General features: G+C 41.5%; 2 protein-coding genes across 2 annotated transcripts; both read right to left on the reverse strand.

The window, feature by feature from the left end:
• Positions 1–911: 911 nt before the first annotated feature.
• On the reverse strand, positions 912–9,592 carry zfyve27 (zinc finger, FYVE domain containing 27). Its single transcript, XM_053418570.1, has 12 exons — positions 9,262–9,592; positions 8,105–8,332; positions 7,896–7,966; positions 7,594–7,780; positions 7,243–7,338; positions 6,352–6,464; positions 5,834–5,952; positions 5,376–5,447; positions 3,185–3,326; positions 2,761–2,807; positions 2,568–2,649; positions 912–2,447 (listed from the first exon to the last, which is right to left on the reverse strand). The coding sequence occupies exons 2-12, from the start codon at positions 8,329–8,331 to the stop codon at positions 2,377–2,379; spliced, it is 1,227 nt and encodes a 408-aa protein (XP_053274545.1). The 5' UTR covers position 8,332; positions 9,262–9,592; the 3' UTR covers positions 912–2,376.
• Positions 9,593–10,558: 966 nt separating this feature from the next.
• Positions 10,559–12,693, reverse strand: LOC128436405 (serine/threonine-protein kinase pim-2). Its single transcript, XM_053418158.1, has 8 exons — positions 12,654–12,693; positions 12,286–12,534; positions 12,092–12,186; positions 11,911–11,958; positions 11,595–11,813; positions 11,027–11,207; positions 10,746–10,916; positions 10,559–10,650 (listed from the first exon to the last, which is right to left on the reverse strand). The coding sequence occupies exons 1-8, from the start codon at positions 12,691–12,693 to the stop codon at positions 10,559–10,561; spliced, it is 1,095 nt and encodes a 364-aa protein (XP_053274133.1).
• Positions 12,694–14,612: the final 1,919 nt, after the last annotated feature.

Below are 14,612 nucleotides of genomic sequence, written 5' to 3' on the forward strand. Positions count from 1 at the left end.
GTGAGCAGAATATATACACTTATATTGCATATTGCAAATAAGTGATTGAATTGCACAGATTGAAATGAGCATTGCACAGTTACATTAATTTGAACCTGAGTGAGTTTATAGTGGATCGCCAGAATTGGTACATGTGGTCGACTGGGCATGGAGCTGCTTGTCTAACAGCTGCGGGAAGGGACGACCTGCAGCTCCTCCACTTCAGACACTTCACGGTAGATCAGTCGCTGAAGGAGCAGCAGTGCTGTGATGGTGTCCTGCGGGGGGGGGGGCTACCATTCCCCTCTGACCCACCACCTCCACTGGGTGAAGAGGTGTCCCAGGCTCACATGACTGTGAACGTTTTAACCTTTTAGATAAAAGGTGTTATGATTAACATTGCTCTGTGATAATCATATAATTATTATTTGTGTGGGCAAGCTATTTAATTGGCTTTCTTGTATATTCATCATTTACTTTGAATCCTAACTCATATACAATAGAGGGTATATCTCAGCCAAGGCCCAACAGTTCCCTTTAGAAAACCACATTTGAATTCTCTAGATCCAGATTTTGATTTGGATCTGCACCACATTGCACAAACTCCTAGATATCAACAAACGACCACGGAGGTAAACATAACCTCCTTGGCAGAGGTAAACGTGTGACTTTGAAATTCTTCTCTTGTGATTTATGTGGATTCCTGCTTGACATTTCTAGAAGGTAAATTCCAGTTGGTTAATTTCAGACACAACTGGTACTTTTTATACAGCTTGAGGAAGCATCCAATATTTGTTCTTTTTTAAAATCTAAAAATGTAAATAACGTCAAAACATATAAAATTGAACACGAACCTTTCCTCAAATACTTTATCCCAAAATTGTATTCTGTTACTCACTTGCTTTTAAATAAAAAACACTTACCACGAGGACTTTAAGTTAATGAAATCATCGAGTTTATTTCAATAATGGCTTGTTTTAACAATAAAATATGGGCCAATATATACAGAATTCATCATTAGGTCAAATAATAATTTCCCATTTGTGGACTTTTAACTTAAATATATTAGATATAGAAGAAAAATTTACAGTAACAGCTTATAGGATTTCAATAAAAGCAAAGCACACAATTACAATCGTCCTTGTCTGAATCATCGTTAAAACAGCTTTGTCATCGTCTCGCCGGTTTGCCATCAAAGACCGAGCTTTTGGGCTACAACGCCCCACATGGATTCTTTTAAGTCCCGCTTGCAAGAGTGTGAGGCTCTGATGCTGGTTTCAGTTGGTTTCTCAGTCTGTTCAGATGAATTGAATCCAGTTGGACTGACTTTGATACGGTTAAAAGAAGAAGCTTGAGCGGCAGGGATACAGATTTCTAGGTTGTCTCTATCCTCCAAAAAGAAACCAGTTTGACATGTCTACACAGGAATAAACAACAATCAGGGTGAAGAATGAAGCAATTTGTTCATAATAAGTAGAATACCGCCGTCTATCAAACTTATCCTCGTTCACAAACCACCAGTACACCTTCACTGTGATTCATTAGCAGGGTTCACCTCTGGACTTGAGGTCTGGTAAATAACATGCATACCCACAGGAGCCGTGTAGAGCAGGAGCAGATGCAATTATTAAAAACATGAAGTCAACCAAAATCACTGGCCTGGAATAGTTGGACAAACCCAGAAATAATCACACAGAGATGCTGACCAGCCACAGGTCGATGTGGACTGGGGGACAACAAACGAGTCTTTGAGGGAAAATGGGTTTTGAATTGCCGGCACCCAAAGCCCGAACATAGAGCTTCTTATTTTGTTCATCCAAATAACAGAATTCTGTTTTGTGCAGTGCCCAGCTAACACATGGTTTTCCAGTGGTAGCTTAGTCTTGTTAGTACAGAGAAGTTATCTCGGCAGGATGTTACAGTTGAACAGCTTACCAGGCTAAAGATATCAACATTCAAGTGGATCCAAATTTGTGGCAAGAAAAGGTATGTAAAAACGAAACCACCGACCTCCAGTCAAACTCCCAATCTCACCCAACACCACCAGTAGAGTCCGGGCCTACACCTTGCATGCTTTATTCTTCCCTCGGCCTAGCGAGGGGAAAACCACGGCCCTGGATTTTTGTTTATACTATTATTTCCTGTCTTGACTCCCATTTATTCATAAGGTCCAGTTCTTCATAGGGAGTTGTCCCAGGAAATTTGTAACATGTTACAGTAGAAGTCCCATAATGATAAGTAGCGGAGGAAGGATTTGACTGGACAAGGCAGGACCAACATAGGAGGTATCTTAACAGACATTAAGTTTCTTAACATGAACACCATGGTGTGTGCGAGGGCTACAGTTACTTTGTGAAGGACCTTCCACTGGCCACCAGGAGATTAACTGATGCCATGTCACTGTAACTTGATGAGAGAGGAATTACAAGGAGCACAGACAAACACTGTCTCTCTCTGTGCCTCTGGAGCTGGAGAAGAAAAAGTAAGAGAATAAAACCGTCAGTCAGTACACACATGAGCCAATCTGAATCAGAGTAAGAATAAAATGTTGTAGAATGATCCAGTATCTTCTATTTGTCACTCCTTACCGGTTGCCCCCATGCAAGCTCTCAGCACTTTAAAAGAGCAGCATCGGGAACAGAAGCTGTTGCCACAGTTACTGCAGTTCCTCTGCAACAAGAGACAAGAACATGTTGAAGAAAAGTCGGGACCAAATCAATCCAAATGTTCATGTGATTCCTAAATATATCCCAGATTCTGGTCACAAGTATTCAGACTCACCCTTTTCTTCAGCACGGAGAAGACAGCGTTGCAACTCGAACAGTTGCCTTTGGAGACAAAGAAAAACAAGTAGAAAGAGTACAGTGAAATCTAGAACATAGTACTAGTACATAGACCTGCCATACAAGCCAGGAGCCAGTCAGATTTCCCTTTAGCCTCAGCGTACCCTCGGGTTCAGCTTTTGCGTAATTTCAATGAAAAGGCCCAAACTACCGATTACGCTGAGGTACAACGGAAGATTACTGTTTTCTGACAGAGCTTAAATATGATGGTTACACAACTGTTCCTGGTCTCCAAGGTGCGAAACTGAAGTAGCAGCAGCAACATTAACTTAACCTACCACCAACATCGATGTAACGTAAAGCACACTTCCAAATTGGCACCACGTATAATGAAACCAGTGGATGAGTGGGAGCGGACTGACCTGTGCTGCTGGTGGGGTAGCGTTTACGCAGCTTCTCTGTCAGTTTGGACACCTTGCTGCGAATTGGCTCGTTGCGGCTCAAAAGGCCATTTTCAGAGATGGTGTCGTACTCTGGGGCCCCGTGAGGCCCTTCGTCATCCTCCTGCGCGAGAGAGAGAAAGGAGGGGGGGGAGAAAAGAGGAAGGAGAAGGGGGAGTTATGTACTGTATAAGGAACAATCATCACAGTCGGTTTTTAAGAGTGTGGAAACCTGGCCGGGAAACAGAGCAGGCAGTCCGGCCAAACTGGAAGAAACTTTGAGCACTTCAACAAGTTTACAAAAAGATGTTTGGTAAATAAATCAAGCAGATCAAAGACAAGACAACAGATGTTCAAAAAAAGACCTGGTCTATTACCAAACTTTCTTGAGGGTAGTGGCTTGGAACATAGATATATATATATATAAAGGCTAGATGTCTCGGCTAACGGAGTCAAACGTCCGCACATGGCGGCCATCTTGCCACAGGCGGCTCGCTCACACATAACATTGTGTTGTAGTGGTGTGTACTTTTTAAATAACCACAACTTGCTCAATTTTCAACCGCTTTTTAAACGGTTTGGTTTGTTATAAACATCAGAGATGTAGTTATGACACTGCATACTTATGAATAATTATGTTATTTTCTAAAAAATAGAATAATGTTCTAAAATAGGTACAAGATTTCCCCTTACAAACATACATCAAGAATTATTTTATTTTATTTTACTCATGCAGACTAGAAATGAAGGAGCATGTATGATGGGACTATTGGAGACAGATGACGATAATGGGCAAATAATGGGCGTGGAGGGAAGGATGGATGGAGGCACTGGGGTAATCCACTTACCACTAAGACCAAAGGGGTTTCCTGATCACGATGCAGAACAACAAATGAGAACAATGTTACTCACAAACGCAGATATTCAGTGCGAGTACAAAAGGAACATACCGAACCCTTCAACAGAGTAAAGCAAGAACTTAATCCCCTCAAACAAGTGGACGCCCCATGAAGATAACCACTGTACAAATACTCCCGAAGTTATATTATATTGTAATTATATTTAATTATAATATTTATTTCACCCTCACTGTACAACTGTAATACTCATACCATTCAATATTTATCCCTGCACTTCATTTCTTTCTTTTTCTTAGACCTTCGCATTGTTTGTTTTGTTTTGTGTTGTTATGTGTATTCTATGTTTAACATTGAGAGCCACTTCACCATGTCAAATTTCTTGTTTGTACAACTTACTTGGCCAATTAAACCTGATTCTGATTCTGATTCTGAGAACATTTGGCGAGTAGTTCTACAGGTTACTGAGTGGAGGAGCACGGGCCTCCTCTAAACAGTGGAGAGCGACACTCACCTGCAGGGAAATCAAATGTTCCTGATTTCAGAGGGAGGCAGATACAAAAAAGAAAAAAAGAGGAGGGATGATTTTTTGTTTTTTTTTGTGATGCATGCTCCAATGACATTTCAAATTTGTAAATAGGAGGAAGAATTTATATCTTATAAATAGTGAGAAATACAGACTACAGGTGTTTAGCAGACGGGACACATTTTCAGGAAGAGTTCAAATATGCTTTGTCTTGTTGAGAATTAGAGGAAAAGATCAACACCACGCTCATGTCTGTTCACTAAATGTGAAGCTAGCACCAGGAGACTGTTAGCCTAGCTAAAAAGACAGGAAATGGGAAAAAACTCCTGTCCAACAGTAACAAAATATATCAACCAGCACCTTTAATATTCAAGAATAAATCCCCTTATCTAATTTGTTGAATGGAATAAAATAAGTACACAAGAAATAGACCTGCCTGTAATCAGAAAAACTGTGTTTTTGACAGAGATGATACAAACATTATATGATGTGTTTATTCAAGCCGGTTAGTTCTTTCCAGTCTTTATGCTAAGATAAGCTAACCAGCTGCTGGCTCCAGTCGGATAACATTGGCATACATTTTCTCATGGAATTCTTTGCAAGAAATCAATGACACATATGTGTCTTTTACCTTATTAATACAACATTCTTTTTGGATGATCATTAAACAAAAAATATCAGTTGCCCTGATATTCTGAAATTCCCACATCAGATGTGTTATTCTTAAGAATAAGGCCACCAGTAAACGAGTGATTGCAATGTGGACATATTGGTTTAGAGGAGTATTTACCTCAATGGCATCTTTAAATTCATCATCAGGTTCTGCTTCCTCAGCCTCCTCTACACTGCCAGGAGACAGGTCCTGTCATCAAACACACACGCAAGCACATAAATACTGCAGAGTGTACCACAAACAGTCCCAGGATCAGCACTTAGGACAGTGGTCAGCTCTGACTGAGCATCTGAGCTGTTCAGGTAAACAGGAGGATTCTATCAAATACAGAACATGTTATTCATTTTCAGCCTGTCCTCCCGCCATTGCTGGAACATAAAATAACAACAGAAAGGAGTGGCTTGATGGATGGGGAAAATCCATGCACGGATTTGTTTTACATTACTGGATAAATACATTGAGAGCATGGGATTAACTGGATAAGAAGCTTACAGTCATGGTTGTTTTTAATGTAAATCACAACCAGTGAGGAAATCAGTATTTAACCCTTCATACACTTTTCTCCTTCCTCTCACCTCCAGACTAGTCGGTGTAGGCGTCCTGTCCAGCAGATTTCCTTGTTCCTGTTCCTCAGACAAACCCTCTGAGGCCTTACTCTGGCCCACGTGGAAGAACTTTCTGAGGTCCAACAAAACTGGAAGCACAGGAGAAACAACCCTTTACTTTAGCTTTTCTTTCTTAAATAATTCTGCTTTGACACATGCACCTTAAACCTTTCCAGAAAATACCCAGAGGAAGAGTATGTGTGTAGTATGCCAGCTCTTTAGTGCAAAGTCTGTCCGTCAAATTCATGGCAAGCAACTGAGTTGATGGTGTTTGTAGCCAACCTCCTGCATGCTCCACCCAGGCACCGCTCTCGCTTAACCCAGGTAGAACACTTCCAGAAAGTGTGAATGCTGCTGACTATCTCCTTTTGTGCGCTGAATGTGTTAAATTCCAGGCAATGTCTACATCTGATTCTCTGGACACTGTCAGGAATTCATATGTGAAAAAAGGCAACAGTTAGTGCTTCTTTCAGCCAGGATCAACTGACCTCTGTAGAAGTCTCTGTTGCACAGGAAGATGGCGCTGTTGAGCGCAGCCAGCACCCAGCCCACAGGAACAAGGTAGAGCAGACACACCACTATTAACATCACTCCATAGAACCTGAAAGCAGATAATACAAATGTCAGGTCACAGTCATCCAACCATGGGAGCGACTGATCAGCCACTACATTACATTTAATGCTATAATGACGTAACAACTGACCTGGGTCAGAGTATTTCACAGCTGTTTACATGATGTATCTAGCAGAAATAATCCACTAATATTACCGTATAAAAGAACATACCCCAGTTAAGTAACATTATCTTACTATTATTACTACTAATAATTAGTACTGCATGTGTCTATTTTATTATGCCAACAACAAATTTTATAAATGAAATTAAAAAAAATAGTTAATAATTGTAAATTGCATATTTCCTTTCCCTTTCTTTCCAGTATTAGCTGGTGTTAATACAGTAAATTGGGCAGATTAATCAACACAGAAACAAAAGATGATCTACTTGTTAATAACCCTCGTTAAACTAATCAGTGATCAACTAAATCAACTACAGGTGACACTGTCCATTTGTGTACTGTATTTAGATAGTGCTTTTTCTAATCTAATGAACTACTCAAAGTGCTTCACAGTCTAATCGCTTTGACCCATTCACACACACATTCATACTGTATGCAGCCCTTTTTCTATCACACACCAAATCAGCTGTCAGGGGCAATTTGAGGTTCAGTATCTGGCCCAAGGAAACTTCGGAATGCAGACTGAGTGAGCTGGGGGTCAAACCACCGACCCTCTGCTCAGTGGATGGCCCTTGTTACCTCCTGAGCTTGTGTGCGTGTGAATGTGTGTGTGTGTGTCTGCTTGTGTATGCTGATGCAGACCTTGAGGATTTGGTGTGATTATCCCAGTGCAGGACCTTTTCAATAGCTTCTGCTGCCTGACAGGCAGAGGACAACATGTCGTCTAAATGCTTCAACCTGGTGAAGACAGAAAACACCCAGTACACAAAGATTACAAGGACAAAGATAAACTTTAAGCCGAACATGCACATGTCATGACAACACAGGAAAGAATGGACAGCGCTTACTCCAGATATTTTTTTCTAAATATTTCTAATTTTCTGAGTAAAACAATACACAAAACCACTCATTTTAAAGAAATATGAATCAGTAAATTGAGAAAATCATCAGCAGGTGAATCAATAATGATTAACCGTGTAGAATCTGTCTTACAGGTCTTTTACTTCCAGCATGGCCTCCTGTTTGGTGAGATGCACCGTCTGCAGGTCTCTGCGGTGCACAGTGTAATAGCTCTTCTTCTGGAGCTCAGCTTCAGAGGCTCTGCCCCCACACCTGTCCTGCCGGTAACCCAAGGCAGCAGGCGCCAACACTAACGCCACAGCCACTGAGAACCAGCCCGCTGACACCAGGGAGGCAGACACAACAGTAGGTTAATAAATTAAAGTGTGTTTTAAAGCACCACACAAATGTTGTGTCAATATTAACTCCTTATAGCTCATCTTGCCTCATCTTACCTTCATTAACAGTGCAGAAGAAGAGATTAAGAAATATACACACAAGCAGAGAGCACACCGGCATCTTCCATCTGAGAGAAGAGAAAACAAAGACATAAGAAAACAAAGCTGACAACATTGAATACTCCCAATTTCAACATGACTGCTTCATTACACAAGCAATTAAATCACATGGTGCTCAAACAGGCTGCAAACAAACACATACACACCCGAGCACGAAGCGGCCCAGCTCCATTGCTTCTGCAACTGGTTCTAAAAACAGAGTGATTCTCTTATAGGAAACCACCATGTTGTGTAGGTCAAATTGTGGTATACACCGAGGGCTCCCCAACTCCGAGGCGTCTGGAGACTCTTTGGACAGGGTGTGAACCAGCTCTCCCCGTTCGCCTGTACTCTGTGAAGGGTCATGGGATGTTCCGCTACTGTGCATTGTCATTCTGTGAAGAGTTAAACACAATAAATAGTGGTGTCTGGTTAATTGACAGTAGGAGACCGATACTCTACAGTATTTTCTGTTCTGTTCCAGAGAGACCAGACCGGAAGGCGTGATACATACAAATACAATACTGCAGAAGGCACAGAGATGGAATGGATCTATTGGCAGAAATGAAATATAAAATTATTCTAATGAGGTTTCATTAGTTTGAAATCACCCGAATGTATGAACTGTTTTATTACCCTAAAATGAGCCCTTTATATTTACGTTGGGAGCGTGTCCTCCTTACGGAGGCCGCCATTCAACTTTTCAGTTTTCAATAATAATCGAAGGCTACCATAGGTTCTCCTTCATGCTTGGAGGGGTGAGGTGAGGGGTATTCCGCTGCAACATGAAACCTCACCACAAGATGTCACTAAATCCTACACAATGAACCTTTAATGTAAACTTTGTATGATGCGCCAGGTCAGAGGGTTTCTCAAACAAGTTACAGCTTTGGTTCTCTGATCATCTTTGATATACAATGACAAGAGTAGTCTATGTCATCAAGAGAAAGTGTGAGAAGGTTTTCTTTACAACAAAGTGTGGGTGCCCCTGAACGCATCACTGGAGCAGCTTGTTATTCAGGGTCTAGATTCCACACAGACCTTTTCAAAGTGCCTCCATACTTCATGTAATCTAAGCAGTACTTTATGTGCATGTGCTCATAGCTCAATGTGCGTGTGTCATTGTTTACATCCCCTACTATTGTAACAACGTGCGGAATCAAACTATTCATCGTGACCGTGAACGGCCACATCTCAATAGATCAGCTGCTGTGGCCTGTGAGGTGCTGTCAGTAACAGCGGAGTTAACTTGACCAGCTGACAACCGGACACTGTGTATAAACTGATCTAACATCAGCTGCTGGGCCCGAGGGAGACTACTAACCCGGAGCTGAGAGTCCAACCACATCCAGCTTGTGAGGCAGCAGCCTGGAGGAGCTCAGGCGAAACTAGCGAGTCCCACAGACACCATCGTCAGCCCGGAGGAAGTAAGAGCCTGACCCGGCCCGGTCAACATGACAGCAGCCTGGACTCCGGCATGAGCACCAGCCGGTCAGAGCGACAAGGTTCACGGCGGTGTCGGGTTGGCTGCGGAGAAACTATTATTATTATTATTTAGTTATCTTTGAAACTGCACGACTTCTTGTCGCTGTTAGCTTTGTTATTAGCTCCGTGTAGTTCCGGAAACGTCCGCTTCCGCCTTTCGTTCAGGCCGAAGCGTTGATCGCCGAGAAGGCGATGCAAACTGGCGAATGACTCTTTGGTAGTCGATCACAGACCAGGATGATCTTCGGCTCGAGAAATGAATAAATACAAAATAAAATAAAATAAATTTGATAACACAAGTCATTTTAGAGATTCATACTTCACTACTACTGATTATGCGTCATAAATACAGGTACCTTAGATATTTTCCATTTGTTTAGCACATTTAAATCAAAAGAGCTTTGGGTTTCTCTCTGTTAACGGTTTGGGAAAATGTGAGAACCATATTAAAACTGTAAACCCATTGTTAAGAAAAATGATCTGCTGTGATTAAGATGATGATGAAGATCAAGTGGATGCAGTTTCGTCAATTGTGAATAAGCAATTTAGAAAAACTGTAAGGATGACAAGTATTCATATAGATCTCTTAATAGAATAATACTAAAGTTTTGTTTGAATCAAGTCAGTACTTTATACAACAGCATCAGTTGTAGTCTAAGTACCTAAGTGCTTTAGAGAGAATATCTGATTTCATTTACAGTGGGTATCGAGTCCATTTCAGAAACTGAGTGAAGTAGACAAAAATTCAATGAATCCTCATTCAGATCTGAATTTAGTGCTGACTACTGATGAATCACTCAGGGTGGATGTTAATACCTTTGGAGGCCCCAGCTTAAAGGCCCCTACTCTGATCCAAACCAGAAAGATGCCAGTCAAGAAAACATATGATACCAAACCACATTATTTTGATGTTAAAATGATTCTTTAATGATCAAAAAGGAAAAGTAAAGTCCATACTGTGCATTTAAATGTAAGTGCAAACCATATCTCAGCTTTTGGCAGGAAGTCAGTGTCACAAGGCCTTATTAGGGGTTTTCTGACCAGTCTCCTACAGCACATCTATTATATATATATACAATATATACATTAACTCCACTGCTGAGATCAGGTGTTTCGTCAGTGTTAGGAGGCGGTGTTTATTTCAGCCACGGGTGAAGCTGCAGCTCTTTCAGAGTGGGACGCAGCTTGGGGTCCTCCTCCAGACACACCTGGAGGAAATCCTTGAGGTCTAGAGTGAAAAAGAGAGAGGGAATAAGAGGATGACCGTTGAAGTGTGTGATGGGTGTTTGCTGACAGGTTTGTGTACCTGTGTGGTTTTCATACTTTTGCGTAGTTTGCTGCTGATTTCCAGTTTTTTGCTGAGGAAGCGTTTGGTTTTGAATACTTTTGTGTGGAGCATCTCATACAGGACTGTGCCAAGCTGCCACACTGTGCTGGGACCAGCCCTGTAGACAGAAGAGCTGCAATACTCTGGAGGGGCGTACTTTTCAGTGCCTGGAATACAAAGACATGATTATGAGACAGTGAGGATGATGAGGAGGAGAAGCTTTGTGTTCATGTAAAAGTTACAGATTAGTAATCACAGTAGAAACAAGGCATCTTACCATAGAATACAGTGTAAAATGAGCCTAACTTCACGAGACAGCTCAGCCCAAAATCAATGAGGCGAACCCGTAGGACACTTTGGCCAGTCTCAATCAGGATATTTTCAGGTTTGATGTCCCGGTGAAAGACTCTGTTCCGCTCCAGCCCAATGGCTGCGTCCACCAGCTGCTTCATTATAGTCTGCGAGACAGAGACAGACAGCAGTTTGACATTTTTCATGGCTGTGACTCCAGAGAACTGTTTCCATAACCTGGAGATTCCACGAATATGATCTTGAAACAACTATAAGGTCTTGGTCCTAGGTGTGGCTGCATGTTTCCACTGCGTCTTATATACTTGACACTGAAGAGGTGACACTACTTTAAATACCAGGAGTGTTAACTAACGTTCAGTCCTGTGACCGGCAACAATGGTAGAAGTTTTCTCAATATGAACTTTCCTCCATGTTGAAATGTAATGAGTTTATAATGTCAGTCAGAGGGGATTATAGAGAGAGAGAAAGGGAGTTACACAGATCAACCTGTTGACCAGCTCATGCACAGTGAATAGGATCCTGCAGCAGCTTACCTTGGCCTTAGACTCCCGTAGAGGGCCTTTTTTGAGCTTTATATATGTGGACAGGTCAACAGCAGGGAAAGGTCTCTCCATCACCACGATCAACTCATGGCCCAGGTCATACCAGTCCAGTAATGCTACTGGTGCTGACGTCCCCACGGAGTCATTTTTCTTTGCTGTTAGTTTCAGCATTATGGCCACCTCTGTTGGGAGCATCTTTCCATTCAGGCCCTGAAGGGTCACAACAAAAGCAACAGTTCATCCATAATACATTCAGAAAGTGAGTGAGGTGAAAGCCACAGTAGAGTAGTCGGTGTTGGTTACTTACCACTGGTTTGCATAAAATATTTTTATGCGGTATGTGCTTGATCGCCACCTACAAGACAACAACACAAATTTGGTTATCACGTTCTAGCCCTATTGTGTGTGTGTACGTGTCTTTGTGTGTATATCTGTGTGTGTATGTGTGTGTAAGTGTGTCTGTGTGTGTACAACTGTGTATTACTTACCGGAACATTATCTGCTTTGCGGAAGCCAGCAAACACTGTTCCACAGCCCCCTGCACCGAGTGGATCCTGCTCCAAGTATTTGGCCTCAAATTCAACTACACGACACAAATATTAGGTTTAACTACAGTTGTGAGCAACATTAAATACACGTGACCTTATGTGACTCATTAATCTATTAATCACTTCCTTCTCACCTCTTGGGTCATCTCCTGAGGCATCCGGGGTCTTCTTCTCCACAACCCTCTTCTTTTTCTCTCTCACTTTCCGACCATCAGGAGACAATATTCTCTTCCTGCTTATTCGACTCACATCAGTCTCCGCTAAGTCGTGTTCATTCGACTCACAGACACGTTGTCGCTTCCTCTTTTCTGGTTTTCCCTCTTCAACATCTCTGTCTTTCCTTTGCCTTCCTCTCACACTGCCAACCTCCTCACAGGGTTCACCTGCAAATGAGATAGTCGCTCTCATCAGTTTGTCGGGATTGAGATACAAACTGAAACAGTGGCCATTTTATCTGATCAATAACATTGGTGAAAACAGGTTTTTGCCTGAATTTACTCACCTTGATGTTTCCTGGGGACCGTATCACAGACACGATTCATCTTGGAGGAGTCAGCACACGCAGTGAAATGAAGTTTAATTCACGAATATCAATCCAATGCTTGTAGGCGATCATATCTTGGACGTGTGTATGCTCTCCAACAAGAGTGACTGATATGTGACTGGCTTTGATCCTTTGATGTTAGGTCAGTTACAAAATATCATGCAAGATCTTTGTGCATTATTTGAATGGGTTTGGTTTAACCAATGAATCTATTGAGTTCACATCTTAAACTATTTGTACAATACAAGCATATGTAATGGGGGTAAGATTATTTAGGGTACACCGCTCTCTGTGTAGCGTGGTATGGGCGCAGCAGCTGTGGACACCACGTGTGTTGTTGTAAACAATAGAGGTCCATAAACTATCACCGTCACGTAATTTGAGATCCCATAGAAAACGTTGCTTAACCACAAATCGCATTTTTGTCCATAGAACCCAGAGCACCAGATGAGGATGCAGCCTAATTAAATACATTTTAAGTAAAAACAATGCCTTAATACTGCTTGTTTGGTGTCATCCAAATGATGAGGATTAAGAAACTTACAGTAAATTATTACACTTAACGTTGTTTTCACCTAGATAAGCAATGAATGGTGAGTGATTGTAAAACCCTCCACTAGGAGGAGCGCAGGGTGGTGTACGTCGGCCGTATCCGCAGGTCGATGACACAAGAAGAACTGACAGAGCGCTTCTCTCAGTTAGGAGAGGTGGAGTGTGTGTCGCTTCACTTCAGAGAAAGAGGGAACGTATAGAATTCAAAACATGTCTCTGTTATCTTCACTGTTACTTGTTTATTTTTCTATCTTTTATGACTTCATCAGTATTTCAGTCGTGAACCTTTGGTTGCCATAGCAACCACTATGACCAGATGCATTAGCAGCCATTGCTAACGGCGGCGGCAAACTACGGAAGCCTGATGAGCTGCCGTTTGACATCTCTCTCAGTGAGGAAGACATTTCTGTAATCCAATCTATTTAAGTTCGAATGCAGACTCCCTCTGTATAATGAAATGCTCTGTGTATATTGTCACGTGCCTCACTAACTCAGCACGACTGTGTCTTCCTCTCTCTGCATACCATTACACACACGCACCCTCTATTTCCTTATTACCACAACTAATTTTGATGGGTTTGATGGGACGTGACTATCCACTGGGACACAAGGATGATCAAATTAAGCTGTAAGCAGATAACTTAATATTTTGCTCCCCGCTGTACATCAAACTGGTTATGTGAAGATTTCAGGACCCATTGTCTATAATTGACGTGATGTCTTATTAGCTACAACTGCACCATATTTAGCCAAAACATTGTGAATTTCCTGTCACACTGTTTTTCATTTGGTGTTGAAGAAATATTTTTGCATGGATCAGTTATTGTTTTTTATTAGTATTGAGACTAATGGGGTGTAAAATACATTATAGAATTGAATAGCCTATGTATGATATGGTCTTTATAGGTAATCTGAACGTGTCCTGGGCATCTTCACTGCATCATGATATGTCCTCTGTAATGGCAGATCATCATGTTTTCCTTCTCTGTGCAAATCTGTACCAGGCAGTTCTTTTCAAAATTAAGTTTTTTTAAATACTGTTGCCGTACTAAAATCTTTTTGTAAAACAGGGTTTACAAAAAGTTTTGAGAGATGAAGCAGACCCTGGATCTACAGGCCTAAATGGAAAAATGCATTCACACTGATAAAAGCAACAAGCAGACATCATGTAAACGCAGTACTTAAAGGTAGGAACAATAACAAAAAGCTAATTAATACATATACGAATATCTGACTCTGAACACTTGGTACACATGGAACTACTGACACCTTGAGGTGGACTGTGATTCTGCAGACAGGTTGATCCAGTGTCAGTGACTTAGAAAATATGATTAAATTCACATCTAACTAAATCAAATGTAAAAT

Source organism: Pleuronectes platessa, chromosome 3 (genome assembly GCF_947347685.1).
Source record: "Pleuronectes platessa chromosome 3, fPlePla1.1, whole genome shotgun sequence".
NCBI classification, from domain to species: Eukaryota; Metazoa; Chordata; class Actinopteri; order Pleuronectiformes; family Pleuronectidae; genus Pleuronectes; species Pleuronectes platessa.

Coding starts and splice junctions, on each gene's coding strand:
- zfyve27 (XM_053418570.1), bottom strand. CDS start 8,331: ATGACAATGCACAGTAGCGGAACATCCCATGACCCTTCACAGAGTACA. Junction 7,339..7,593: donor ATGCTGGAAGTAAAAGACCT/GTAAGACAGATT, acceptor TGTCTTCACCAG/GTTGAAGCATTTAGACGACA. Junction 5,448..5,833: donor CTACACCGACTAGTCTGGAG/GTGAGAGGAAGG, acceptor GTTTGATGACAG/GACCTGTCTCCTGGCAGTGT.
- LOC128436405 (XM_053418158.1), bottom strand. CDS start 12,693: ATGAATCGTGTCTGTGATACGGTCCCCAGGAAACATCAAG. Junction 12,535..12,653: donor GGTCCCCAGGAAACATCAAG/GTGAGTAAATTC, acceptor TCTCATTTGCAG/GTGAACCCTGTGAGGAGGTT. Junction 11,208..11,594: donor TACGGGAGTCTAAGGCCAAG/GTAAGCTGCTGC, acceptor TCTGTCTCGCAG/ACTATAATGAAGCAGCTGGT.